A 27895-nucleotide genomic window follows, 5' to 3' on the forward strand; every position below is an offset into this window, starting at 1 on the left:
ATATATATATATATATATATATATATATATACACACACATATACACACACACACTGTAATGTGCTCCAATATGCCATAAAAATCACTTTGAAAATCTTCAATTAAAGCACTACTTAAATTCCAGGTGTTGTTTTTCTACAAAGAATTTTAAGAGAAAGAAAAGAATTCAATAAAACTGATCAATACACTTAGATTTTGCTTTTTGGGGTTTTTTAAATCAGTTTTATTTATCAAGGACCATGAATACTACTTTTTCCCACAGCAACAATCCCATGCCTCCACCTAGAGATGTTTTGGCTTACTGGAGGATGGACAAAGAATTGTGGTTTGGGGTCCAAACCAGGAGGCAAAAGTGCTCTACAGAGAGCTGAGAAAGGCTGCTCAGACTTTGAAGACCTAGGGCTGGGGATCAGCAGGCATCTCCTCCTGGCTCTCCTGGAGGCTACTGAAGAAGGAGTTTACTTTGTCCCTCAGGCCCTTCTCCAAAAGGCCCAGGTGGTCCTCTATCTCACCAGACTGGGACCCTAGTTTCTTCTTGAGGTCTTCTAGCTGCTGCACCAAGGCCCTGTTGAAGGCCTCTCCTTGGGGCCCGATATTCCTGTGGAACTCTTCAATGTGCTGGTTCATCTGTCCCCTCACCTTGGCCAGGGACTGGTACAGCTCCTCTGAATTTCCTGGAATCTTTCCCTGGATGTCCTTAGCAAAAGGTGTCAGTTTTTGCCTCAGGTCTTCTGTGTTCTCAGAGATCTTGGTCCTCAACTGTTCTACATTCTTCTTCATCTGGAAAGCCAGGCTTTCAAGCTGACGGTTGAGTTGATCCTGGGCACCAGTGGCAAAAGGTGTGAGGGTCTTGCGAAGCTCTTCTATGTGCTCGTCAATCTTGCCTTGGAGCCCATCAGCGTAAGGGATGAGCTTGTCTTTTATACTGTCCACTTGCTGGTTGACCTTGTCCTTGAACTGGTTGGCCAAGGGGACTATGTCAGTCTGCAAGCTCTTTATGTTCTCCTTCATGGCTGCATCCAGCTGCTGAACAAAGGGGGCCAGCTGCTGTTGGAGTTGCTCCACATTCTCACTGAGGTGGGTTTGGATCTTACCCGTGTAGGGCACCACGTACTGCTTCAGGTTCTGAACATTGTCACTCATCTTCTGGTTGACCTGTTCTGCAAAGGGCTGCATCTGGACTCGCAGCTCCTCCAGATCCCTCTGGATCTGCATCTTCAGTCTTTCTGAGTCCTGGACCAGACGGGTGGGTAATTCCATGGCAAAAGGCAGTATCTTCTTCGTCAGGTCATTGGTGTGTGTGCTAACTTCCCCCAACTTGTCCTGCAAAAGGGTGCTACCCAGGGGAAAGAGAAAAAGAAGGTGGTTGCTATTACAGTCTAGACTCTATTACCGAAACATCCTTCACTAAAGTATACTGACCCCTTATCATGGTCTGGGGTGACCCCTTGGTTCTCCCAAGCAGAGCACAAACTCTGGCAAGTCCTACAAGACTAGAAATGTTTCAAGGATGGGGCTGGTGATACGTATGTGTATGAAGGCTAGAGGGGCTGGTGAAGGGGGACTTAGAAGCCTACAGTGTATTAGCGGCCCAGGCAACATGGTTGTTGCTTTCTTAGAGCTTTATCCCCAGAGATCCAGCTCTAAATATTTGCTCAGGAGACCCTTAACATCCCTTAAACTTAAAACTCAGATAGGAATCTGCTCAAAACAAAAAGATCCAGACTCGTCAAGGAACGACTCCCATTATGATATGTCTTCTGGGATGGCTTCCTGTAAGAAGGCCCCCAGCCTCTACCTATCACCCCTCCCTCCCCATTAGGGTCTCCTCTCACTTGAACTGCTGGTTCAACTCGGAATTCTGTAGCTGTTCCATGGCGTCCTTGGCATTGGCGCTCAGCTTGTTGAAATAATCCCATACTATTTGGGATATCTGGTCAGGTTGCATCTCAGCCTGGACACCTGAAGGAGGAAGAAGAAGGGCAGAAGTTAGGCATCAAGGTTCAGAAAGAGGCTGCCCACCGTTGCACCAGTTACATGGTCCTAGCTAAATTTAATGGAGCCCAACCTAACCAACTGTTTTTCCAGGCAGGGCTTTGTCCCTTCTGATGTAGGGAGCGGGGGGAGGGAATTAGAGGGAAGAGTTTATCCTGGACAAGGAAGAAATAGAGCCCTATTTCCCTAGTTTTAACATGAATTGAATAATTAATAGCATGTAAATTGCATATATATCAAATATAAATGATCCTACTATTGAGACTACAGCCCATGTTAGCATAGCACTAGAACAGAAATACAGTTATCCCTTCCACATGGTGACTTTCCCCATCACAGTTTCAATATATGGTGGGTCACCATAAAAAATTAGATAGGAATTTGGGAGGAGTTTTGCAGAAGCCACAGACAATACATGAGATCAGCAGAGGATCCAGGAAAAACATTGAAAAATTAGAAAGGCTTAAAAAAGTATAGTATTATATCATGTCAGCATATTTTATCTTTTAATACCATCAATATGCACAATTTCTTTTTAAAGTTAAACTAAGAAATAAGTTAAAGCTTGCAAAAAGAATGTGAAAACCAGCAGACGACATACAAAAGCTAAAAATGTTAACATTGTCCTACATACAGCCTATGATCAAATACTTAACCCCAAATTTGCTATAAGGTACTGTAAACACTCCCTTAAAGAAAAAGAAAAACTTTTTCTGGCATGGCCAGAATTTTGAACTCAGATTTTCCAGATTTGGGGGTATTGTGATAACCTTAAACCTCACAATGTGGAAGGGGTAATCGTGCTTATACCTGTTTCTCAACCCTTCCAACATTCCTGGCAACCACAGGGACCCCATTCCAATCAAGTAGGGGTAAAGGATTCCCAACCCTCCCTTGTCATCTTAGAAACCTTCCCTTTCCATTCCACACTCAACCCAGAACTCATGGCCCCATCTGAGGTTGCATTCACTTACTGGCGATAGCCACAAAGGCCAGAGAGAGTATCATAGCTTTGAGAAACATCTTGGCTTCTGCTCTGAGCTGGGCCTGAGCCCCACCGTACCGGGATCCTGTGAGGAGAGAGATAAAGGATGAGCACGTTCCACCTTGGTCCCTTCCTGTCTTCTAAGGACTCCAGCTCCTACATCCTCCATTCATGCCAGGCTCCCTGGTTCCTGAGTCTCTCCCTCAACTCCAGTGGAATATTCCAGCAGCCAAAGTTCAAGGGGGTAGAGGAGAGTGAGGACCCCCTAGCAGAGGCACAGATGAAGGGCTTACCTGTCCTGCCTCCCAATCTGTCCCAGGAGTGAGCTAGCTAGCTCTTTATACCTGACTCCAGGATCCCCTCCCCTCCCCTGCCCTCCCTGGGAGCTCCACGCTGGAAGGTGACACATTCCTGGGAAACTGCTTGGACTTTGGTGACCCCACAACGTGGAAGCTGCCAATCCCGTGGCTTGGAGGGAAGTCTGGATAAGCTCTTATCCTCCCAAAGGTCCAAGAAGGAAGAATAGAAGGAACAAGGTGGGCGGAGAGTTAGACTCAGAGCCTCAGGAAGCCCCTAAATTCTGTGGAGAGAGATCATTAGAGCCCCACCTCTAGGTAGCCTTGGGGCCCAGCCACAAGTATCAAGGACAGAGTCCATTCCCTCAGCCCCGAGTGTACAAAAAGAAGACCCCCAAAGACCTCCGCCCTCTGGTCTCTGACCCTCAGCCTATCTCCTCAACTTTTAGAATTGGGTAGGGACCATAAACAACCTCCTATCAGCCCTCAGGATTAGCAGTCAGAAAGACTGGCTCCTGGCCCCAGGTAGAGTTTGACTTGAAGGACTGGGGAAAAGGAGAGAGACACGAAGGCCTTTTCATTAAAATGGGCACAGAAGGAGACACCAGGAAGTAAGGCGGGACGAGATGGGGATCATTAAAGAGTTCATTTTGTCTAGGACAGAGCTGGTCATATACCCTGCTAGGCTGCCCCTCTTTGGAAAGGGAAATATCAGCTTTGTCTTCCCCTACCCTGCCATGTTGCCTCTCCTCCACCCTTTTTCTTTTCTTTCTTTCTTTCTTTCTTTCTTTTCTTTCTTTCTTTCTTTCTTTCTTTCTTTCTTTCTTTCTTTCTTTCTTTCTTTCTTTCTTTAACCCATACTTTCTGTCTTATTAACAATTCTAAGGTAGAAGGGCAAGAGCTAGGCAGTAGGAGTTAAATGACTTGCCTAGGATCACATAGCTAGGAAGTATCTGAATTCAGATTTGAACCCAGGACCTCCTATCTCCAGGCTTGACTCTGTAGCCACTGTGCTATCTAGAAACTCCTCTTCCACCTTCTTCAAGGTTAAATGAGGTCCAGAGAGCCGTGCTGCCAGCGTGTGTCAGAAGTAGAACTTGAATCCAGTTCTTTCTGGCTTTGAGCCCAGCTCTCTATACATTACTTCCTCCTGCCTCTATAGACACCATATAATCATCATCATAATCACGGACATTTTCATAGTGCTTTAAGGTTTATAAAGCACTTTACTTACTTTATCTAATTGGATGCTCACAACTCTCTGTGATGGAGGTGCTGTTATTAAACCCATTTTACAAATGGGGAAACTGAGGCCCAGAGAGGTTAAGAGCAATTTGTGTGGCAAGTCACACAACTAGTAAATGTTCTTCCTGACTTTTTTTCTAAGCTCAATTCTCCATCCACTTCTGCTTCTCATCTCTCATCCTTCCCCACCCCCCCCCAGTTAAGGGGGAAGCCCTGCCTGAATCTGCTACCAGTACAAAGAAGAGGAGCGCCTCTCGTATCCTTGTGTGGCCCATATGGGGTGCTCAGGGAGGACCAGTACCTCCAGGGTGAGATTTGCTGAGCCCTTTCCAGGGCTGCTCATCTTCCTTTGGTGTCTACCTGTCACTCAGCTCTCACTTGTGGCTCCAAGAAGCTAGAGCATACCCAGCAGCAGTAAGACCATCTTCACAGATGGGCTAAACCAGGTTGAGGATAACCGACAGTCCTCCAACCCTTTGATGAGTTAGGGGGATGTCTCCCTCAAGCCAGTGAAGACTTCTGGCAGAATGGGAGGATAAGAATGAGCTATTCCAATGGCCTTGAAGGCAGAGGAAGCAGGCACGATGGAGGCTTAGACCTTGGCCAGACATGGAAGATGCCAAGGTTATCCACTGCATCAGAAGCCATCACCAGGTGTTCTGACTTTTGCCTTGCCACTGGACTTTGGTGACTCTGGGAGAGCATGACTGATGACTCTGTGCAACTTTGCCTCGTTTAAATCCAATTCATGAGTGAGTCAAGACATTGATTGCCCTGTGATGTCACTGTCCTTCTTCAAAATGAAGAATGAACAATATCCATGGGTGAATCATGTAAAGAAAGGCTGCTCAGCATCAGCACCCTGATGTAGGGCAGCATTGGGGCGGCAAGATGGTCTTTTCTTTGAGAAAAGAAAAAGATTTTACTTCCCATGCTCCTCCAACCCTCCAAACAGCCTACCCAAGGCCACGGAGCTGAGTTTCCTCATTCTCTGTGCCTCCCCTAGAGAAGACTAACAGAGCACGGAGCCTGGTAGGAAGTCTCAGCAGTCTCCCATCTTGATCCTCCTGTTTCAGCTCCAGCTCCTGCCTTTCTTCACTCTAGAAAGGTTGCTTCTAGAGAAAGAGGCTTTCCCTTCCCTGGAGGTGTACATGGGGAAATGAAATGAAATCTTGTCTAGTATGTAGTTAAGGAACAGGTTAGACTAGATGGCCTCGAGGTGTCTTAAACCTTTAAGATTCTGTGATTTGGACCTCTTAGACTCCACTGAAGGTATGGCATGGAATGGTGGAAGGACACAAAATGTGGACCCAGGTTAAAATTCCACCTCTGATATTGAGTATCTGTGTGACCTTGGTCAAATGATTTCTCTAGGCCTCAGTTTCCTTATATGTTAAACGAGGGAATTTATTCAGACATCAGATTGGTATAATGGATAGAGCATTGGTCTTAGAGTCAGGAAGATCTGAGTTCTAATTTGGCTTCAACCACTTACTAACTGAATAGTCCTAATAAGTCACTTAACATCTGTCTGCTTCATTTTCCTTCATTTTAAAGTGAGGATGATAATAATATCACCTACCCTACATGCTTTTATCTTTTTTTAAGTGTAAAGATGGACACATGCATGCATCTTTTTGTTTTGAAATTTAATTTCTCCCCAATGACGTAAAAATGGTTTCCAACATTTTTAAAAGAATTTTGAGTTTCAGATTCTATCCCTCCACCCCCTTTCCCTCCCCTTGACTGACAGTGTAAGCAATCTCATACAGATTTTTTTTAAACTCTTACCTTCCATCTTAGAATCAATACTGTGTATTGGTTCCAAGGCGGAAGAGCAGTAAGGCCTAGGCAATGGGGGTTAAATGGAAGTGAGTGAGATTACATTTGAATCCAGGATTTCCCATCTCTGGACCTGGCTCTCAATCCACTGAGCTGCCCAGCTGCCCCCTCATATAGATTTTAATGTGCAACCATATGAAACATTTTTTCCATATTAATCCTTTTGTGGAAGGAAACTCGAACAAAAACAATTAAGAAAGAAAGTGAAAAAAGTTTACTTTGGTCTGACTTCAGATTCCATCAGTTCTTTCTCAGGAAGCAGCTGGCATTTTTTATCAGGAGTCTCTTGGGATTGTTTTATGTGCTTTTTTTCAAAGATTGGATGAGATAATATATCAGGTATATATTACATATATTATACGTATAATATATGTTATAAAGTATATTTATAACATGTTATATGTAATATATTATGTGTATAATGTATGCTATATGGTATATTTATAATATATATAGATTACATATAAGTGCCAGGTCAGATAGGTAACCCAGTGGATAGAGTGCCAAGCCTAGAGTCAGGAAGATTTGTCTGCCTGAATTCAAATCTGGCTTCAGATACTTACTAGCTATGTGATCCTGGGCAAGTCACTTAACCCCATATGCCTCAGTTTCCCTATCTGTAAAATGAGCTGGAGAAGGAAATGGCAAACCATTCTAGTATCTCTGTCAAGAAAACCCCAATGAGGACATGATTAGGGATGTAGACACTAAATGATCACCCTAGTGCAAATATCAATAATATGGAAATAGGTCTGGATCAATGACACATGTAAAACCCAGTGGAATTGTGCATTGGCTATGGGAGGGGAATGGGAGGTGGGGAGGGAAAGAACATGAATCATGTAACCATGGAAAAATATTCTAAATTAATCAATAAAATAATAATAATAATAATAATAACAACAACAACAACAGAAAACCCCAATGAGGTTACAAAGAGTCAGATATGACTAAAGAATGACAACATCTGAACAAGAAGTATAAATGCTGGAGATTATTATAACTTTCAGGGGAAGTGGGTGGGCATTCTGCTCATGAGGTATTGGCAGGAGGGACAAAAACCCCTTCTGGGCCCACCTTGTTCCCCTGGTACCTGTCTGTGTGTGTGTGTGTGTGTGTGTGTGTGTGTGTGTGTGTGTGTGTGTGGCGGGTGATGGTGGTGGTTGTCCTTCATATTCAAAAAGGATTAAAATGACATCACTATGTTAGGGTCGATGTACAGAGTATGCAGCTGTGGCTGATTAGACCAATATGAGCTCAGAAGGCTCTTTCCCAGGTTGGGCCCTTATGAACATGTCTCTAGATTTCATCCTCTCGTGTTTCTTTTGAGCTACCACAATTCTGCTTTGCTCCCAGGGCACAACACCTTCTTTGATGTGGGCACACCATGCGGGATGATTCTGTTCCAGTGTCTCCCACATAGTGAAATAGTAAAATATAAAATGATAAAATGATGTGGCGATGTCTTTTGACTCACATAAATTGCATTTAAATGAGACAGAGATGTTCAGTCATTGGCCTCACTCTCTCTTCCAGAGTCACCCAAGTCCAATGGCAAGACAAAATTCAAGATGACTGGCAATGACTCAAGATGCAGTGGATGACTTTGGTGTCTTCCATATCTGACCAAGCTTTAGAGACTCCATAGTGCCTGATTCAGTTGATTAGAACAAATTCTTCTCATCCACCATTATTCTGGGAGAAGTCTTGGCATGCCTATGGTAGACACCCCCAACTCATCAACAGATGTGAGTCCTGTCGGTTACCTTTAACTTGGTTTAGCTTATCTGTGGAGACTGTTCTATTGGGATGTGGCCCCTGCCCAAGCTACAGCTTCTTGGAGCCACTGGTGAAAGCTGGGTGGAGGAAGACACCAAATATGGATGAGTAACCCTGAAAAGGAGCCCAGCAAGCCATCCACCAGAGGCGCTAGTCTTTTCTGAATACCCTGTGCACCCCCTTTAACTGCTGATGAATGGAAGAAGCACATTGGTGGGAGCTCGGTCTCCACAAGGGTCTCCCTGCTTCAAGTATTCTCCATTCTATCCCATGCCACCTGGAATGTGCCCAATCTCCTCTGAACCCAGAAACTGAGCAGGGTCAGGCCTGATTAATACTCAGATGGGAGACCACCTGGGAATACTGGGTGCTGCAGGCTATGTGTAGGGGATAGGGAAATTTTACAACAAGAGTTAAATTCAGAGCCCCGTGCTTGAGAGGCAGGTGGCTGGTGAGTCAATACCTCAAAGGCACTTTGGCCCCTTGGACTTACCAAAGAACAGTAGATAATAACCTGTGGATGAGAGTATGGATGTGTTTGTGTATCTCGATCTATCTACAACTTAATGTCCTCATCACATATGTCAATATGTCTGCCTTCTTGTCTGTAGGAGCTGCCTAAATGCCTAAACAAAGAACTATGGGTAGGTATGTGTTTATGTTTATGTATAGGTCTAGATGCTTGTATACTGTGTACTTATCTGTAAATATGGGTCTATATCCCTGCCTGCCTCAGAGCACACATGTATACCTCAGAACTAGAGTGAGAAGGGGGTGGGTGAGTGCAAAGACGGGGGTCTTTCTCAGAAGCACCATACGGCTCTGGTAGATACCCTCTCCCTCCTGTGAAAGGTCATCATAATGAAAGCTAATGTCTCTACAATGCATTTAAGTTTACAAAGTGCTTAACGTAACATGCATTATCTCATTTGCTTCTTACAACAACCCAGAGAAGCCACTCCTATTATTATCCCCATTTTACAGATAAGAAACTGAGACTGAGAAGGTTTAAGTGATATGTCCTAGGTGACGCAGCTGATAAATAGCTGAGTTGAGACTTGAATTCTTCCTGAATCCAGATCTGGAGTTCTACTGTGGGAGTAGAAACACAAAAGAAAACCATGATCTATCGCTTGTTTATATGGGGATAGGATATGGAGTTTGGGTTTTAAAAGATCACTCTATTACATATATGAATAATATGGAAATAGGTATTGAGTGATAACATATGTATAACCCAGTGGAATTGCTTGTCAACATGGGAAGGGGGAAGGGAAGAAGGGAAGGAGACAACATGAATCAGGTAACCATGGAAACATCTTTAAAATTTTAATTTTAAATTAATTAATTAAAATCTAATTAATTAAAATTTAAATATTTTTAAATTATTTTTTTTAAGAGAGAGAAGAAATCTGGAGTTCTAGACTCAATACAATGCTGCCTCCAAAGATGACAGTCTTAGCTATCAGGAACCCCAGATATGGCTACTGCATCCTGGGCCATCACCAGGCATCCTGACTTTGGTCTTGCCACTGGATTTTGATGCCCCTGGAAGAGAGAGATTGAGAACTTTGTAGCTGTGCCTCACTTAAATCCAAGTCATACACAAGTCAAGACATCACTATCACAAGACCCCCCCCCCCATGATGTTATTGGTTCTCTTTGAAAACAAAGGATAAAAAACAACTTGTAAACAAGAAGGAAAAATATTCTTTTTGGTCTTTAAGTTCCATACTCTTCTTCCTCCAAAGTATGCTACACAAGGACTCAGAGTGCAGAAGATATTTATATATATATAATTTATTTATTTACTTAATATTTAATACATATATATTTAAACACCTTCTGTCTTAGAATCAGTACTGTGTATTGGTTCCAAGGCAGAAGAGTGGTAAGGGCTAGGCAATGGGGGTTAAGTGACTTGCCCAGGGTCACACAGCTAGGAAGTGTCTGAGTTCAGATTTGAACTCAGGACTTCTGATCTCCAGGCCTGGCTCTCTATCCACTGATCCATCCATCTGCCCCTAGGGATGAGCCCTTTTAATATCAGCTGGTGAAGGTAACTTCTCCCCTACTTGCTGCCTCCCTGGCATGCTGCAGTCCATGTTTTAGCAATCAGAAATACAACATATTAATATACCAACATTCCGCTTAGAAAGAAGTTTTGGCTTACAGAATCCCTAATTCAGGGAACATTCTGGTTCAAACAATTTCCAATTTACATTTTCTAGTGATCACAAAACAAAAAATAAAGAAATTCAGGCAGTGATTTAAGCAAAGGTACAAAGTTTAGGATCAGGATTTTTGGTTTACCAAGTAGAACAATAGTAATGTTATTGTTGACACAGTCCCCAGGGAGAGATCTGTTTTCCATTGGGAGGCTGATGGCAAACAAAAGGAAGACAAAAGAGTTGCCTCTTTGGATCATGGTAAATTAAGAAAATCTTGACTCTCTGGACTTTGATCCCATGAGTCAGCTGCCTTCTCACATGGGAACTACCCTCAGTGCCTCACCCTAGAATGTCCCTTTGCCATGCCAGCCTCCTTCTCCACTGGGGAATTTCCTCCAGTACCTCCATGATGGGAATGGGTCCAGGCTATGCTTTGCTCTCCTCCCACCTGAGCTTCTTGACTTTTTGGACTCTGACACTGTTCCCCACTCCACAAGTATCCCCCACTCCCTTCTCCCTTGAACACTCTGTCCACTTGATCTCTCCTTTATCAGTTCCCTTTTATGGATGTCTTCTCTCATTAGAATGTAAGCTCCTCTGACCATAATGCAAAAAAAAAAAAATCACATTCAACAAAGGGCAGCAGAAAGACTAAAAATTAATTGGAAAATAAAAAATCTTCTCCAAAAGAATGAATGGGTTAAGAACCAATCATAGGAACAATCAATCATTTCATTAAGATGAATAACAAGGAAACCACATACCAAAATTGATGTGATACAGCCAAGCTGTTCTTAGGGGAAAATTTATATCTCTGAATGTTTACATCAATAAAACAGAGAAAAAACAGACCAATGAATTGGATGGACATGAAACTAAAAAATCTAGAAAAAGAACAGTTAAAGATCCTCAATTAAACACAGACTGTTAGCCCTAAAAGGGCAAGAACTGTCTTTTTCTGGTCTTGTATTTGCATCCCTGGAACTTAATGCAGTGCCTGGCACATAGTAAAAGTTTAATAAATGTTTGCCTGCTTGCCTCTTTCATTTTGGTTAATAAAAAAGATTTTCCTCTATCTAAGTGCCAGTTCTAACTTCTTTGGGAAATTAAATCATATTTATCTTGATAGAATCTCAGATTCTGGAGGGGTTAGGATGACCAAGCTGAGCACACAGTTTCATTGTTGTTGTTATTGTTTTTAAACTTTATCTTCAGTCTTAAAATCAATGCTCTGAATTGGTTTCAAGACAGAAGAGCAGGAAGGGCTTAGGCAATAGGGGTTAAGTGACTTGCCCAGGGTCACACAGCTAGGAAGTATCTGAGGCCAGATTTGAACCCAGGACCTGTTGGCCTGGCTTTCAACCCACTGATCCACCTAGCTGCCTCCTGAGGACGCAGTTAAAACCTTAATTCTTAATCTTTACAATACAAAGGAATTTTTATTGCTATTGGTGTCCTATACACATCTGCAAAGAGGACAGGGGAGTGGAGAGGAGGGGAGGAATAAAGTACATTGTCCAGAACCTGAGAGCTGGTATTAGAGGTCTCCTAGCCTGACCAGTATCTGAGCAGGGATCCTCTACCTTGGTGCATTTTCCCATCCCAAGTAATCTTCCCACCTACCAAACATTAGGAACACTTCTGGTAGGTGGGGAACAAGAGTTAGGGAATAGGAAGGATGGGCAACAAGTGAATATCAGGGAATGTCTTCTACCCAAATCCTGGAGAGTGTAGGGATTCTCCAGTATGAAGGTTACAGGAGAAGAACTAATGTGGACAGGACAAGATGAAAGTATTTGAAGAGGCTTTTTGTTTACTTGAAAGAGGGATTAGACAGACACTTCCTGGCTGTGTGACCTTGGGCAAGTCACTTAACTGCAATTGTCAAACTCTTAAAGCTCTTCTGCCTTGGAATGGCAGAAGTCACTTAGTATTGATTCTAAAATGGAAAGTAAAGGTTTAAAAGAAATGAGATAGGGGGCAGCTAGGTGGCTCAGTGGATTGAGAGCCAGGCCCAGAGATGGGAGATCCTGGGTTCAAATCTGGCCTCAGATACTTCCTAGCTGTGTGACCCTGGGCAAGTCACTTAATCCTCATTGCCTAGCTCTTACTGCTCTTCTGTCTTGGAACCAATACACAGTATTGATTCTAAGATGGAAGATAAGGGTTTAAAAAAAAAAGAAGTAGGCATTTGACTTTGGTAGCCCTGGCTGACCTCCTTGCTACTCAAGAGCACCTCCTCTATAACTCCCAAAGCTCCCTAGTGACTTCTTGCCCTTTCTTCTCCCCTCTTCCAAACATATTCTCATGAAAGCATTAGATAGACCCATTTGCACCAAGGGATGAGCAAGTAATGATACTTTGGGCCTGTAGATTTAGAGCTGATCAGGACCTGAAAGGCTATTATATAGTTTAGTCTCGTCAGATGAGGAAACTGAGTCCAAGGGAGCTTATGTGACTTGCCTAATATCACAAAGTTCATCAGACGCCTGATGGAATGCTCCTTCCTCTAAGCCACACTGCCTACTATCTAAACAGTTATTCCTTCTTAGAGGATTTGTATTTGTAGCCTGGAGAAAACCTCTCACTAAAGGAGGGGAAGTCTAAATGTTGAATTGAGGCAGCTGCTTGTGTGGGGAAGGACATTTCTAGCGGGGAGGGAAGTTGGAAACCCCTCCTGAAGTGACTCCTTGTGGATAGTTGTTTTCTCTGCCCTTTTTTTTTTTGACGTTGAGCAAATCATTCGTGGCTTATTGGCCCTCACTGGGGAAGGAGCCATGTATCCTGTGGCCCTTGTGGTGGCCAGCCTAGGGCACTCAAGACATTGGTGAAAAGGAGGATGACCCCCAGGCCTTCTTCAGGACCACCATTGGCCTCTACGGAAGCCCTGACTCTTCTCTGCTCTGGTCAAGGAATATAAAAACGTTTGGTTCAATCAAGGTATTGACTGTTCTGGAACTCCAGATACTTTCCAAGGTTGTTTCCAAGTAGACCTTTTACAAGTCTGATAATCTAAGAATGAGGTGACTGAGGCACAGAGGGGAGCAGGGGGCCCCAGCTTCTTTTGTCCCCTGAAGAGTGACGGGCAGGAATCTGGAATCGTGATTTCCAGCTTGGCGGAGATTTTCCTTTGCCAAGAGTTAGACTCCTGCCAGGAAGTGCCTTATCGCTCAGTCCAGAGGGCAAGGTGAGAATGATCAATTGTTTGTGATGGCAAAGAGGAAGAGGGAACGGAGGGTGGTAAGCAAGGACTCGGGTTATCTCTCAGGCTGGCCTCCTCCAACTCCCACCCCCATCTCACTTGGATTCAGCTAGTAAAGGCTTCTGGGTAAGAGGTACCACTCCAAGAAAGCGATGAGGAGGGGGGCCCATGAGAGCGTGGGGGAGGGGGGGAAGGTGGAGAGGTGAGTTTGTGCCTAGATCTCTGCTCCTCCTCGGCCACAGGAATATGGGGTGACTGGCCTGGAGTTGGAACTGTTTGCCCTGAAGTTTCCTCTCTGGACTCACTGGTCTCCTTCTGTCCCAGCCTTGTGAGATGGAAGGAAAAGGAAGGAAAGGAGCAGCTCCTGATCTTCCGATGTGATGGGTCCAGAATGAGTCCAGTGTCCCTGAGAGAGCTGCTAGAGCCCAAACCAGTCGCTGAAGGCAGTCCCTCCCACCATCTTTGCTCCCTCAGAAGCTGAGAATGCTAGGGACAATATTCCAGAGAGACCCCAAAACAACCTCTCCCTCCATCACCAGCAAGTTTGGCCTGAAACTTGACCATGCCTTCTGCCCAGAAGGGATGCTCTTCTGCCCCATCCTTAAGAGATGTCTCTCTAGGGCATGGGAGAGGGTTAAAGCAGCCTTAAAAGGCTCCATCGTGCTCCTGGCGCTGAGCCCAGATAATAAGGAGCCACAGGGAGGGGGAGGAAGGCAGAGAGCCTCTGTCTTTGCTTCACCTGGGATTTCCTAATTTAGCTGGCTTCCTTTGGAAGCTTCCACCCATAGCTGCCTGCGTGGCCCACTATTCTAACCCTATCTGGACAGGTCAGCAGGTGACCTTTGCCCAGCTGCCTGGGCCTCCAGTGCCCGCTGCCCAGGGGACAATATAAAACAGGCCACAGTGGGCCTTCCTAATCCCAATCCGCGCGACCCAGGAAGCAGCTTTCCAGGTGAAGCTCCCAGGGATGGAGGGGGGTGGGCAGAGGAAATGAGGAAAATTTTACCCACTTTGGGAGGGCAGGGCCTAGACGTATAAACTTTGAGCTCTGAGTGCCTTTTGGGGTTATGGGGTAAGGAGAGAGGGGAATGCTTATAGGGAGAGCACAGCATGGAACCCTAAATTTCCCTGTTACCTCTGCTGGACAGTATCCCTAATCCTTAATATGTCAGAGCAAATATATGTTCTTCTTTTTAAAACAAACCCTTACCTTCTGTCATAGAATCACTACCATACACTGGTTCCAAGACAGAAGAGCGGTAAGGACTAAGCAATGGGGCTTAAATGACTTGCCCAGGATCACACAGCTAGGCAGTGTCTGAGGCCAGATTTGAACCCATAACCTCCTGTATCTAGGCCTGACTTTCCATCCACTGATTCACCTAGCTGCCCCACAAGTATATATTCTTTGTAGCAAACTATCATTATCCCATCCACTTTGGGAATTGGCATATCAGGAGTCAGGGTGCCTAGGTCCTGGCGTCTTCTGTACTTTTTGGCTTTGGATCCTCCATCAGTCTTTCCAGAGAACATGGCTTGCCTGGGTTAGAACGGGGAACTTTTAATGCAGGGAGGTGAAAAGACCACACAGAATTTGGAGTCTCCACTCACCTCAGTCATTTTTTCTTAGACACAGAGTGACCATGCAGCCCCGAGTTTTCCTTGTTGCTGTGTTCCTGACCCTACTGGTCTATGCTAGTAAGACCCTGTGGCTCGTGGGTGGGAGTGGGATGTGGGGGTGGGACTCTGGAAAGGAGGAAGGAAGGAAGGAAGGAAGGAAGGAAGGAAGGAAGGAAGGAAGGAAGGAAGGAAGGAAGGAAGGAAGGAAGGAAGGAAGGAAGGAAGGAGTGAAGCCAGGGCATCATTCCTTTTTTCCTTGGCTCTATCCTAACTCATTTCAAGATAAATGATGCTCACTCAACAAAGCTGTAACAAGAGACTATTTGCAGTCAAGGCAGGTACCACAATGGAGGACAAAGGACACACTGTCCCATTATGGCAGTGGGACACTACTGTCCTTGGACAACAGTGAGAGGCCACTTCTGAAGGACAGCTGGGAATGGGGGTAGGGTGGGATAAAGATAACCCCAGCATTTTAATGAACTAGTCTTTCTAAGTACCTGCTAAGCTCTGTTGTTTCTAGGGGATTGTCAATGTCCTCCAAATTCCAAACCCTAGCACATAGTGGCCTCACCTTAAGTATGGCTCTGAGGATCGGGTTTAGCTGGGGAAAACAGGCCCTCTCCCCAAGGAGAGGCCTCCTGCCTGGGTCTTACTCCTGTCTTACTCCCTGGTTCCAGCCAGAACTATCCTGAGGGTCTTCTCTACCCTGGTTTTGATATGAGATGCCCTGAAAGAGCTAGAGAACAGCAGAGAAAATGTCCAGGAGGACTGATTCTCAGCACCTTGTTTCTGTCCATCTTGGGGATGCCAGCCCAAGGGAAGGCTTCTTTCTCTCCCCGTAGCCTGATTTCCAGACTGATGGCACCTCCTCTCTTCTATTTCCTTCCATGCAGATGCCCAGGAGACAGAGGAAACACTCTTGAACCGGGTCCAAGACTACATGCAGCAGGCAGCCCGACAAGCCCAGCAAGCTTTGAACAATGTGCAGGAATCTCAGGTGGCCAAGCAGGCCAAGTATGCTCAGGCTTCCTCAGCTCTCACACACTTCCAGCTCCTGCTCTTCTTGTCTCATTTGCCCTTCTTTTTTCCCTTTTCTCCCATCCCTTCTTTTTCTTCCTTTCTTCACTTCTCACTCTTTCCTTCTCCTCCACATCTGCTTCTCTTTTCTGTATCCTTTATCTTCATTCTCTTTCATCTCTATAACTCTCTTCTATCCCCTGTCTCTTTCCCTCTTTTATTCCTACCATTCCCCACTCGTTTTTTTATCCTCCCCCATCCCTATCTCTTTCTCTTTTCTTTCCACTGTTCCTCCCTCATATCTTTTTTAATTTTAAATTCTTACCTTCAGTCTTAGTGTCAACACTGTGTATTAGTTCCAAGGCAGAAGGGCAATAAGGGCTAGGCAATTGGGGTTGAGTGATTCGTTCAGGGTCACACAAAGAGGAAGAGTCTGAGGCCAGATCTGAACCCAGGACCTCCTATCTCTAGACTTGACTCTCAATCCACTGAGCCACCCAGTTGTCCCCATCCCTCATATCTTAATTTCCTTCTTCTTTTCCCCTCTGTTTCTTCTCCCTCATCCCATTTCTCCCTAATCTTTTTTCCCTTCTCTATCTTCTCCCATTCCTGGCTCCTCTCCTCCAGCTTTCTTCCTCCTTCTCTGCCTTTTCTCCCTTCTCACTTTAACCCTGTCTTCTCAGAAGTTTGGAACAGAATCTAGGTCATTATTTTTTTTAAACCCTTAACTTCTGTGTATTGGCTCATAGGTGGAAGAGTGGTAAGGGTGGGCAATGGGAGTCAAGTGACTTGCCCAGGGTCACACAGCTGGGAAGTGTCTGAGGCTGGATTTGAACCTAGGACCTCCCGTCTCTAGGCCTGACTCTCAATCCACTGAGCTACCCAGATGCCCCAATCTAGGTCATTATTAAGCAAGATCCTAGATCATGGAAATAATTTGGGGGGTGGGATGGATACCTTTAAATGCTGATTCTAATTTGGGCGGGAAAACCCATTCTCCCTCTCTCTTTGTCCTCATCTCTATTTAAAAAAAAACAAAACTTAATTGATTGATTTTGTCAGTTACATGTAGAAATACCATTTTTCTTTTTTATATTTTTCTTTTTACCAATTATAGAAACAATTTTTGATGATTATTTTCTGACATTTTAGGATTCAGATTTTCTCCCTCTTCCCAACCCTCCCTAAGGTGGTAAATAGGCTGATATAGGTTAGACGAGTGCTTTCATGCTATCTGTATTTCCATACTGCTCATTCCGTGACAGAAAACACACAAAAGACATATAATAAAAAAACTCATGAAGGGCCTCATCTCTTTTTCCTGGTCCTTTCCTGGCCTTCTCTTCCCTTATCCTGGTCTTTTTTTGTCTTCATCTGCCATCTTACTTCTCCTCTTCTACTTGCCTTTTCCCTCTTTCTAGGACCCTCAGGAAACCTTCTCAGTTCCTACTACTTAGGAGCCACTTAAGAATAAAATTGCTTCAACTATTGACTTTAAACACGCTACATGTCTTTACTGCACATATAGATACGCAAGTACATGCACACACACAGAGACACACCACATAGAATGGCATCTATCAAAGAACGTGGGAACTAGAAGGTACCTTAGAGTCCCATCTACCCATTTTGCAGATGCCCAGAAAATGATTGTTCAAAGTCACATAGCTAGTTAGTTGGTTATTTCTATAAGGAACTGCCAGTTAAGCAAAAACTCATCCCTTCCATTCCCTCTAGTTTTCCTCAGCCCTTCCCACTTTAGGGGAGCCTGACTCAACAAGGAAAAATGGTAGCCCTCTTTGAGTTCAAATCCACATTTCTCTGAGCTCCTCCCTTTCCCACCCCTATACATGTAGCTTCTGCTCTGAGTGGTCTGGGAAAGTGGCTCAGGAGACCTCCCAGCCCCTTTCCCTTTGCTCTGTCTGCTCCACCATAAATTCCTTTTAACTCCTAGAGCCTACAAGTCTAAGTCTTTGGTTTAGGGATAAGCTCGAGGCAATCACAGGAAGACTAGAGAATTGGATGAGACACAACCCCAGTTCCTGCCTCCCATTTCACTGCCATTTACCCTCCTCCAAATGTTTCTAACCATGACACAAACATAGACTTTGAGGAAACCGTTGAGGTATGATAGGTCTGAAAGAAGGATAGGGGGAGAGTCAAGGTGGATTTTCTACCCCCATCCCCAAAGGTTTTCCCTTTTCTATTTAACCCTTTAGGGACTGGGTGACTGATGGCATCTCTTCCCTGCATGATTACTGGAGTACTTGGACAGGCAAATTCTCTGGCCTATGGGAAAAGGCTGAGGAGCCAGTGGCAGACGGTCCTCCAAAAGTCACACCTTGAAGACTCATCTCCATCATTTTGAGTGTCCATCTGTCCCTCTCCCTGCCTCCCTGGATTCTCCTGTCGCCAGGGCTTCCTGGACTCTTCTATGATGTGTCAGGAAAGCATATGTCCCCAAGTCAAGCACTGCCCTTGAAATAAAGCTGGATAAGAAACCCTTATGGTGTCATGTATACCACATGGGCTACTTTCATTTGGGGGATGGGGGAGGGCTGGGGTGGAGAACTTCTAATCCACTTAATATTGCCCAAGGAAAGAGAAATTGGTACTCCCTTGGAGGGGATGGGACTAGCTAGACTAATTGTCCTTCTTAGGGCTCAGTGATGGTTGAATAGAAGGTGACAAAATAAATAGGGCCCCACTTTCTTAGTTTGGGGTACTAAGGAGTCCAAAAACTAGGGCTCTAGTCCTAGTTCTGTGGACCTTTTGGCAAGTTATTTCCCCTTCCTGGCCCTCAATTCCCTTATCTTTAAAAGAAAAGGTTTGGACTAAATTATCTTTATAGCCAATTTCCAGCTATAATATTCTGAGCCCTGACCTCTCTACTTCTGTCTGCCTTGGCCAGATTTTTGTTGTTGTTTTTAAAAAACCCTTACTTTCTGTCTTAGAATCAGTACTGTGTATTAGTTCCAAGGCAGAAGAGCAGTAAGGGCTGGGTAATGGGGGTTAAGTGACTCACCCAGAGTCGTATAGCTAGGAAGTGTCTGAGGTCAAATTTGAAGCCAGGACCTCCTGTCTCTGGGCCTGGCTCTCAACCCACTAAGTCACCTAGCTGCCCCATTGGCCAGTTTTTATAGGGACTTTCTTCTTTACATTACCCTCCTTTAAAAAAACAAACAAGCAACCCTTACCTTCTGTCTTAGTATCATTTCCAAGGCAGAAGATTGGTAAGAGCTAAGCAAATGGGGGTAAGTGGCTTGCCCAGGGTCACATAGCTAGGAAGTATCTGAGGCCAGATTTAAACCCAGGCCCTCCTCACTACAGGCCTGATGCTTTATCCATTATGATACCTAACTACAATTTTTGGATACATCATTAAACCTCAAAGAACATTAGAACTGGAAGAATTATTAGCCATCATTACCAAGTACATCATACTAGAGTACACAGAATTCCAGGCTTGGAGTAGGAAGACTTGGGTTCAAACTCTAGCTTTTCTACAAACTACCTGTGTGATCTTAGGTGAGTCACTTCAACCTCTGTGGGTCTCAGTTTTCTCATCTGTCAAAAAGACAGTTGAATTCAGATCACCTCTTAGGACCAAGATGATCTTAGATAGATAGATAGGTAGATGGATGGATGGATGGATAGATGGATGGATAGATGGATGGATGGATGGATGGATAGATAGATAGCTATAGATACAGAAAATTTAGGGTTCTTCCCACTACACTATAATCTGTGTTGATTTAGCATCTGATTATAAGTTGTCTTGTAGCCTTCTCTAAATCATTTTATAAACCTACGTCTTGTCTTTTTGAATCTACCGTAAAGTCTTATCTGTCAAAGACTATTTCCCTTGTTTCTTTTGTAGCCCCCATTGCCCATCCCAGGGGTGGCCTCACGGTGGTCCACCAGTGGCTGTTGACTGCCAAGAGCCAGAGTGCTTGGATTGATGTCAGAGGACTGGGCCCACATAGTAAATCTTTAGCAGGCTTTAATCCTGAAGGTCAGAGGGCACAAAGAATATCTGCAGGCTACCTTGACCCCCACTCCTATTAGAAGCCAAGTTAGACAAGAAGAGAACCCACTTGTGTTGAGGTCCCATCCCACAACTCCTCCCCAACACTGATGTTTCCACAACCCCTACTCCTTCCGGGAAGAAATTTAACAGCAGTAAACATCTTCAGTAAAGGCACAAGCATTGCTTGATAACTTAGACATTTTTATTTTGCAAAATCAAGAAAAAAAAAAAAAACAACAACAAACAAACCAAGCCTGAGAAGGGGAGGAAAGGGAACTGAAGAGCCAGGAGTGAGGGTCACTCCCTTCTCCCTCCTGCCCCTACATAGACACACCCCAACCGAGGGATACCTTGGTCTCCATGGGCTCCTCTCCAAATCCATCACTCCCCTGAATTCCCAGAAATAAGGGAAACTAAGGAGAGAGAGGAATATAGCTGGGGGGAGTGAGGGGAGCACGTGTGCAGCACTGATGGCAAGAGCAGAAAGCAGGGGCTAGTAACAGCCTGCACTAGAATCCTTATTTGATTTTTGGCTATGGCTCCCTATCCAGCTGCGATCCACAGCTTTAAGAGGGGGAGTAATTTGGATTGGAGCTGGTCACTGAGGCCATGCTGAGGGAAGGCAGAGAGGGACATCCTCATTAGCTGGTCAAGGACTTCCGGGTTTCCTCCAGGAAGGTCAGAATATCGGTTTTGGCTTTCTGGGAAATAGGGTCAGCACTTCTTTTGAGATCCTCCAGGATGGGGGAGAATTTTTCCTTCAAGGCTCTGAGCTGCTCGCTTATCTTAGCTTGATATTCAGCGGGAGAGGGCAAACCTTTCTCCCGGAGCTCCTGAATCTTCTGGCTCACGCTGGTCTTGATCTGCTCATGGTAAGGCCTCACAAATTCCTGAACGGTTTCTATGTGGCCCTGGGCCCGATCTCGAATATCCTTGCCTATGGGGGTCAGCTTCTCGTGGAGCTCGTCGAACTTCTGCTTGGCGCTGTCCTTCAGATCCTGGGTCAGCGGGCCTACCCTCTGGCGGAAATTCTCTACATCCGAGGCCCACTTCTTCTGAAATTCTTCCAGGTGGGGATCAATACTCTTCTTGACTCCTTCCAAGCCCTTTGACATCTCCTCCCGTAGCTCAGCGGTTTCCTTAATTATGGTGTCCTTGATTTCCTGGTAGGAAGGGTTAATCTCTTCATAGAAGGCATCCAAGGCTGCTTTCAGGGAAGTCATTGTTTCTGAAATCTTCAGGCTGCAGAGAGGAGAGGAGGGAAGGGGTGCTATCATGCCAGTTGTAGGACCCTGGGGGTGGGGGTGGGGAGTCACTTTGCTGCCTGCCTCAGTCTCTCTAACTGTAAAATAGGGATCACAGCAGCCCCTACCTCCCAGGGCTGTTGTAAGGATCAAATGAAATAATAACTGTAAATATCTTAGCACAGTGTCTTGCATATAGTAAGGGCAAGCGCTATATAAATGTTCGTTATCATCATCATCATCATTATTATTATTATCATCGGCTATCACAGTCATAAAGCCCAAGTCTGTCCCTGTCACTCCCTTGCTTGAAAAGTATCTGGGACTCCTAATCACTTCTGAGATGAAATACAAACTCTCTGGTCACTTGACAAGCTAACACTCTCTTTGGACTGATTTTTTTTCACGACTTTCCTTTCCCACATTCCCCAATCCAGACAAACAGGCCCAGAATGTGTTCTCATCTGTGGGGTTCTATCCTCCACCCCCACCCCCCAGACACAGGCTGTCCCCCACTCCCTCCTTTGTCTGCCTCCTGGAAGCCCTGGCTTCCTTCGAGGCTCTGCTGGGGTGCTTCCTCCCAGAGACCAGGCCCGATTTCTCCAGTTGTCAATTCCCCCGACCCCCAAACTACTCTGTCTTGCAGATCCTATATATTGACTTGTTTGTTTCTTCCCATCAGAACGTAGATTCCTTGAGGGAAGGGACTATTTTTGGTTTTGTCTTTGTGTTCCCAGAAGTAGTACCTTGCCTGGAACTTTCTAGGTGCTTGATAAATTGAAGCTTGTCGAATTCAAATGAATTAAATTGCTTCCCCAGAAAAGGAACAGGGATTGGAGAGAAAGGGAAGGGTTAGGTGAAGCCCGGGGCAGTCTATACAGTGTGCTTCTGGCCAAAGAAGACAGTGTAAATGAGGGTACAGTTGCCTAGCTCAGCCGAGGGTCAGTGAGAGTAAATGTATTAAGTATTCCTGCCACCGGCCTTCTCCCAGTCCCAATTGGCCTTTGGGGAAGCCTTGAAGGAAGGAAGGCAAGGAGGCAATCTGCCCAAGTTTGCCAGGCCAGGTCAAATCAAGAGGCAGAGAGCCACTGGGTGATGCTGGGGCTGGAGGTCCAGAAGTCACTAATGTTCCCTAGTGGAGGACCCAACAGCTTCCCTTGCTAGCATCATAAGACACCCTAACTTTGAGCTTCTCCCCACCTCCCACAGGCACCATGTAGCACGAGGCAAGGTCCTTCTGGTGTCCAGACTCCATCAAGCCTGGACTTTCCGGGTGCCATGGGCAGCAACTACCCAGAGGACTTTTAGCCCTAAGGATCCCCCAGGCCTGGGTCAGGCCAACTCTTGCTTCCACTTACTTTTGGCCCATCTCAGAGGCTTCAAACTGAGACAAGTACACCTTGCCGGTGTCCTTGACGGTGTTCACATAGTCAGTGACGAAATCCTTTACTTGCTCCACAGGTGACTGGGGCTCTTCATTCTGCCACAAATGACTGGCCTGGCTCCCTGTAGGAGGAGGGGAAGACGGAGCCACCTCAGTCCCACCCTGTGTCCCAGGACCCTTTGGCCATCATTCAGGCCTTTCTGGGGGCTTCCAGAGGGAAGGGGGATCTGAGCTGGAGGGAAAAAGACAGCAGACACGAGAGTAGAAAGGACACAAAGGTAGAGCGGTCCAGCTCAGCCCAAGGTCAGTGAGATTTCATTTTGTATTGGGTATTCCTGCCGCCAGTCTCTCCCAATCCCATCTAAAGTATTCTGAATAAAGGGTGAGAGAACAGGAGGGTGCCTGGCTGACAGGGAGTGGGGGCACCGGGTGGGAGCCTACCTGTGACGAGGAGCAGGGAGAAGATGAAGACCGCAGCTCTCATCTTGAGGACTTCTGCCTGTGACCTGTGGAGAGAGGAGAGGCTTCAACTGGAGAAACGGAGGAGGAGGAGGAGGAGAAGGAGGAAGGCTGGCCAGGCAAGGCCACCCAGGCAAGGATCCTAGGCCTCTGTTTATTCATTTTTGAAATGAGGGGGCTGGATGGGATGGCCTCTGGGGTTCTGTCCACCTGGACTCCTTTTCTACATTCCCTGCACTGCGTTCCCTTCTTCTACTATGTCCTGGACATCCTCCCTGGAGGTCAGCCAGCCTTAGTGGCTTGGTCAAGCTTAACCCAGCCAAATGGCGGTGGTGGGCTGGAAGACCTTACCTGAATGCTGTCTCCAGGTGATCTGTCCGGGATTGTGGCTCTCCTCAGAAGTGCTTATTTATGCTCCCAGAAGGGGCTGGGCTAAGGCAGAGAGATAAGGTGAACCCAGAGAGCAGCTCTTCAGGAGGACATGTGGAGCTCAGGGTTCAAGGGTCAAACTTGCCTCTCCTCCCCCAAATTCCTGAAATCCTGGGCCTAAGCAGGTAGGCAAACAGGAAGTAGGGGCAGTGATTGCCCAAGGGGGACCCAGGCTCTGGTTCTGTAATCCAGGACGGTCAAATGGGCAAGGCTAGACTGGGGCCAGCCAAGAGTAGCCCCTGAAGGGAGTAAATCCATCTTGCAGAGCTGGCCTGGGATTGAGGGGGAGAGCTATATACTATTCCAAGCTTCTCCTTTGAGGCTCAATTTCTCTTTTTAAAGAAACAAGCAAAAATACCCCTTGTTTCCCATCTTAAAACCAATACTGAGTACTGGTTCCAAGGCAGAAGAGGAGTGCAGGCTAGGCAATGGGGCTTAAGTGACTTGCCCAGGGTCACTGAACTAGAAAGTATTTGAGAGCAGATTTGAACCCAGGATCTCCTGTCTCTAGGCCTAGTTCTCATTCCATTGTGCCTCCTAGCTACCCCCTAATTCCTTCTTTAAAACCTTGGGTGAGAAGGAAGAAAGACCTTGCCATTCTTCCTTTGGTGAGTCCCATTGTTCCTTTATTCTCAGGTCAGAAAGGAGGGACTCACACACACACAAGGGGGAGGGAAGAAATTGCCTTGGCACAGAGGGATGTCCCATACCCAGGTTTCTCCAATTAGGAGTTAAGAGGGACTCCCTGCTTCCTTCCCACAAAGGCTCTGGAGGAACCATTTATGCCAGAAATTTCTACAAGGAACACTTTTTTTGTCCCCACCCCCAAATCCTCATCCATCCCACCCCCACCCCCAAATCAGGAAATGTCAAAAGCGGGGACACTGGGGACTCCAAAGCCAGGAGAAATTGTAGCAGTGGCTTTTGAGTGGTTTTTCTCGACTAATTCAGGTCGTTTCCAAAACCAACCTAGACTCATATCTTCCAGGAAATCTCCACCAGTTGATTCATTGAATTAAACTCTTGACTCAATGTTTGGCTCATAACTAGCATTAGCTTGTCAGTTTAGCTGTGTAACCACCAGCAAATCACTTCATCTAAGCCTCAGTTTCTTCATCTATAATATAGGAAAAGTCATACATGTTGTACCTAATGAAGGTATGAGAGGACATTGTGTATTTTGCAGAGTTTGAAGTGCTTAGTGCCAGTTGTCTTATTATTATTATTATTATTATTATTATTATTCAGTTTGTAAGATGACCAAAGGAGTTGAGGACTGTTACTCAGGACCTAAACATCATAGCATCTAAACTTTTATCTTGTTCTGTCTTCCTGTGCTCATATTGGGGATGAGGGTATAGAAGAAAGACCTGGGATGCTTCGAGAAGTTTGAGGAATACTGTAGGGAAAGCTCCAGGGCTGGGGTGGTCTAGTAGAACGAGTGGTGAAGACCTGGTTCTGAATTCTGATTTAGCTCCTTACTACAGGGTGAGCTTGGCCTAGTTATGCTACTTGTTGGGATCTCATTTTCCTCATCAGAAAAATGAGGGGATTATAGTTGTTCAAAATGGATTGCTCCACGCGTTGAAGCAGGGTATGGCACGCTGTCATTGGCCCTATCTCTCCAGACTTCTCTGCTGATTTGTAAGTGTTTTTTCCATTTGGGTTGGTTCCAATTGGATGGTCTCTTTCTTGAAGCTGGCAACTGTGTCTCCATTCCTCTGTGTCCTCCCTAGTACCTGGAACTGGACTTTGCACACAAGTAACTTAATTAATGGCGTTGACAGCTATCTGGGCTACTGACTGCTGGAGAAAACAACTTCCTGCAGGGACTGTCAGGGCCAGCCTGGCTGGGGAGGAAAAGCCCTTGTTTTGGACTCTAGAAGTGGAGTCTAGTAACTGCTCCTGTGACCTTGGCCTCAGTTTCTTTACCTGTAAAATGTTGATTAGACATGCCAAATTTCTTTCCAATTCTGAGCTTTTGCTACTTGCGTGTAACCCAGAAATAATGCCGGTGAGATATTGTCTGTAAGAATGTCAATAAGAATTCTTTTCAACCAGTCCTGTCCAAAGACATGGAAGACTTTGCCAATTTGGGCATTTTTCTTCTTGGGCTAGAATACAGATATTAGATAAATTATAAATTATATAATGTTTCTGGCAGATTTTTGCCTAAATTGTCAAATACCGTATTGTTATTTTTCTTCAAGTCATAACTTTGCCAAATAACATGTATTTTTAATATTTTGCATAGTTGCATAGGTAGAAAAAACAACTATTTTTTTTTTGTAATTGAATAAAAGTATTAAGACATGGGAAAAAAAAAGAATTCTTTTCATCCAGCTTGCAGGGTTTCTGAGACGAGATAATATATGTATCTAGGTATCTTTTTTCCTTTTCCTTTTTTTTTTTAAACCCTTACTTCCTGTCTTAAAATCGATTTAAGTAAGGGCTAGGCAATAAGGATTAAAATGACTTGCCCAGGGTCCCCCGGGTAGGAGGTATTTGAGACCAGATTTGAACTCAGTCTCTAAGCCTGGCTCTCACTCCACTTCGCTGCCTTCTTGTAGCCATGTTTCTAGCCCAGGATTCTAGTCTGAGAATTTGCTCAAGACTTTACTCGATGGTGGAGAGACTGAACCCCAAATGTTCTGTATCTAGAAGAAAGTTCTCTGAAGGAAAGCTAACATAGAGAAGAAGCAACTACTGCTTCTTCCCAAATTCTTTATCTTTCCCTTCAGAAACCTTTCCCTGAGGAGAATCTGGAGCCATGAAAGCAAAATCCAGAGGAAACAATCTTTCCTTTCCCCAATTCTAGTCAACTCCATCCTTTATACAGGAAAAGAGCATCAACTAATCACGCTCTCCACCAATGAAGAAAGCCTTGATGCAAACGCATTGGTTCTGGGTTACACATAAATACCAAAATGCTCATAAGTAGAAGGAACCCTGGAAGTCTTCAAATTTGATCTCAGACAAACGGTTATACAGCCTTTGCTTGAATTCCAGTGACTGAGGGCTCACTACCTGCCATTCCACTGGACTACTCTACCCATTAGAAAGTTCCTCCTTATACAGGGTGTTCAAGTGTTCTGAAAAAATCTTAAATGTTTAAAACTACATCAAGACTTTTGACAAGTCCTGCATTAAGTTAAAACCTGCTTCCCTGTGCCTTCTATCCTCTGGGGCCAAGCAAAATGCATCTACATCCTTTCCTATGTGGCAGCAGCCCTCCCTACCATAGTTTGAAGACAGCTATCATGCCCTTTCTAAAGAAACCTCCTCTCCTCCACGTTAAGCGTTCTCAGTTCTTTTCTGCCTCCAGTCCTACAAATTCTTGCCTAGTTTTCATTGTCCCTCCACAAATATTACCCAGAATTCTATCCAAGGCAAGAACAGAGGATCCACTAGAGAACACAGCTGCCGTGGGATACTCTGCATCCTCCCTAGAGATCTCAACAGTCAGAACAACCCCCTCCAGTTACCCTTCGTCAGCACCCAAGCTTATCTGTGCTAAGTAACTAGGGGGTAAGGGTTAGGGAAGGATGGATGAGTAGAAGTCTTGGCTCAGCTAAACAACTGGAGAAAAAAACAACAGCATGTGACAGTGTAGGGTGAGAAAGATGGGGAAGAAAGGAAGATAAGAGCAAGCTGGGAGAGATTATATGGAAGGAAATTTGGATGACGGAAACTGGTTAGAATCATAAATATGGAGCTAGGAAGGCAGCTAGGTGGATAAAGCACTAGGGCTGGAGTCAAGAAGATCTGAGTTCAAATTTGTTCTCAGATGCTTCCTAGCTATATGACCCTGGGCTAGACACTTAACCTTGGTTGCCTGTTTCCTAATCTGCCAAATGACCTTGGAGGAGGAAATGGCAAACTACTCTGGTGTCTTTGACATGAAAATTCCAAATGGGGTCAAGATGAGTTAGACATGACTGAAACGACTGAATAACAACAAAAAGAAGGGAACTTGGTCCAGTTCTCTAATTTCTTTTTTTCTCCAATTCTCTAATTTTCCAAATGAATAAAATGAAACCCAGGGAGGAGTTGCTCAATGTCACAGAGGTAGTAAACATCAAAGGCAGGATAGGAAACAAGGCTCCAGAACCCGTGTTCTTTCCCATGGACCACGATGACCAGAGTTTGCAACCTGAACATTGCACAAAACACACTTTTTACAACAAACGTGCT

The 27895-nt window shown here is 45.1% G+C and overlaps 3 protein-coding genes across 3 annotated transcripts; 1 reads left to right on the plus strand and 2 right to left on the minus strand.

Annotated features, from left to right (window-relative positions):
- Positions 1-210: 210 nt before the first annotated feature.
- On the minus strand, positions 211-3018 carry APOA4 (apolipoprotein A4). Its single transcript, XM_044666348.1, has 3 exons — positions 2970-3018; positions 1836-1962; positions 211-1336 (listed from the first exon to the last, which is right to left on the minus strand). Exons 1-3 carry the CDS (start codon positions 3016-3018, stop codon positions 397-399), a joined length of 1116 nt encoding a protein of 371 aa, XP_044522283.1. The 3' UTR covers positions 211-396.
- Positions 3019-14424: 11406 nt separating this feature from the next.
- Positions 14425-18656, plus strand: APOC3 (apolipoprotein C3). The gene is made up of 4 exons (XM_044666349.1): positions 14425-14467; positions 15146-15213; positions 16032-16152; positions 18375-18656. The coding sequence occupies exons 2-4, from the start codon at positions 15159-15161 to the stop codon at positions 18499-18501; spliced, it is 303 nt and encodes a 100-aa protein (XP_044522284.1). The 5' UTR covers positions 14425-14467; positions 15146-15158; the 3' UTR covers positions 18502-18656.
- Positions 18657-20346: 1690 nt separating this feature from the next.
- APOA1 (apolipoprotein A1) lies at positions 20347-23651 on the minus strand. The gene is made up of 4 exons (XM_044669588.1): positions 23624-23651; positions 23255-23319; positions 22788-22935; positions 20347-21427 (listed from the first exon to the last, which is right to left on the minus strand). The coding sequence occupies exons 2-4, from the start codon at positions 23295-23297 to the stop codon at positions 20827-20829; spliced, it is 792 nt and encodes a 263-aa protein (XP_044525523.1). The 5' UTR covers positions 23298-23319; positions 23624-23651; the 3' UTR covers positions 20347-20826.
- Positions 23652-27895: the final 4244 nt, after the last annotated feature.

This window comes from Gracilinanus agilis, chromosome 3 (assembly GCF_016433145.1).
Source record: "Gracilinanus agilis isolate LMUSP501 chromosome 3, AgileGrace, whole genome shotgun sequence".
Classification (NCBI taxonomy): domain Eukaryota; kingdom Metazoa; phylum Chordata; class Mammalia; order Didelphimorphia; family Didelphidae; genus Gracilinanus; species Gracilinanus agilis.

Excerpts from the sequence above, each read along its gene's own strand:
- APOA4 (XM_044666348.1), bottom strand. The coding sequence starts at position 3,018 with ATGTTTCTCAAAGCTATGATACTCTCTCTGGCCTTTGTGGCTATCGCC. Across the intron at positions 1,963-2,969 it reads GGCCTTTGTGGCTATCGCCA|GTGTCCAGGCTGAGATGCAA; the intron begins GTAAGTGAATGC and ends TTCCTCCTTCAG. Across the intron at positions 1,337-1,835 it reads GAGTTGAACCAGCAGTTCAA|CACCCTTTTGCAGGACAAGT; the intron begins GTGAGAGGAGAC and ends TCCCCTGGGTAG.
- APOC3 (XM_044666349.1), top strand. The coding sequence starts at position 15,159 with ATGCAGCCCCGAGTTTTCCTTGTTGCTGTGTTCCTGACCCTACTGGTC. Across the intron at positions 15,214-16,031 it reads GACCCTACTGGTCTATGCTA|ATGCCCAGGAGACAGAGGAA; the intron begins GTAAGACCCTGT and ends CCTTCCATGCAG. Across the intron at positions 16,153-18,374 it reads CAGGTGGCCAAGCAGGCCAA|GGACTGGGTGACTGATGGCA; the intron begins GTATGCTCAGGC and ends TTAACCCTTTAG.
- APOA1 (XM_044669588.1), bottom strand. The coding sequence starts at position 23,297 with ATGAGAGCTGCGGTCTTCATCTTCTCCCTGCTCCTCGTCACAG. Across the intron at positions 22,936-23,254 it reads CTCCCTGCTCCTCGTCACAG|GGAGCCAGGCCAGTCATTTG; the intron begins GTAGGCTCCCAC and ends CTCCTCCTACAG. Across the intron at positions 21,428-22,787 it reads GCCTCTGAGATGGGCCAAAA|CCTGAAGATTTCAGAAACAA; the intron begins GTAAGTGGAAGC and ends TCCTCTCTGCAG.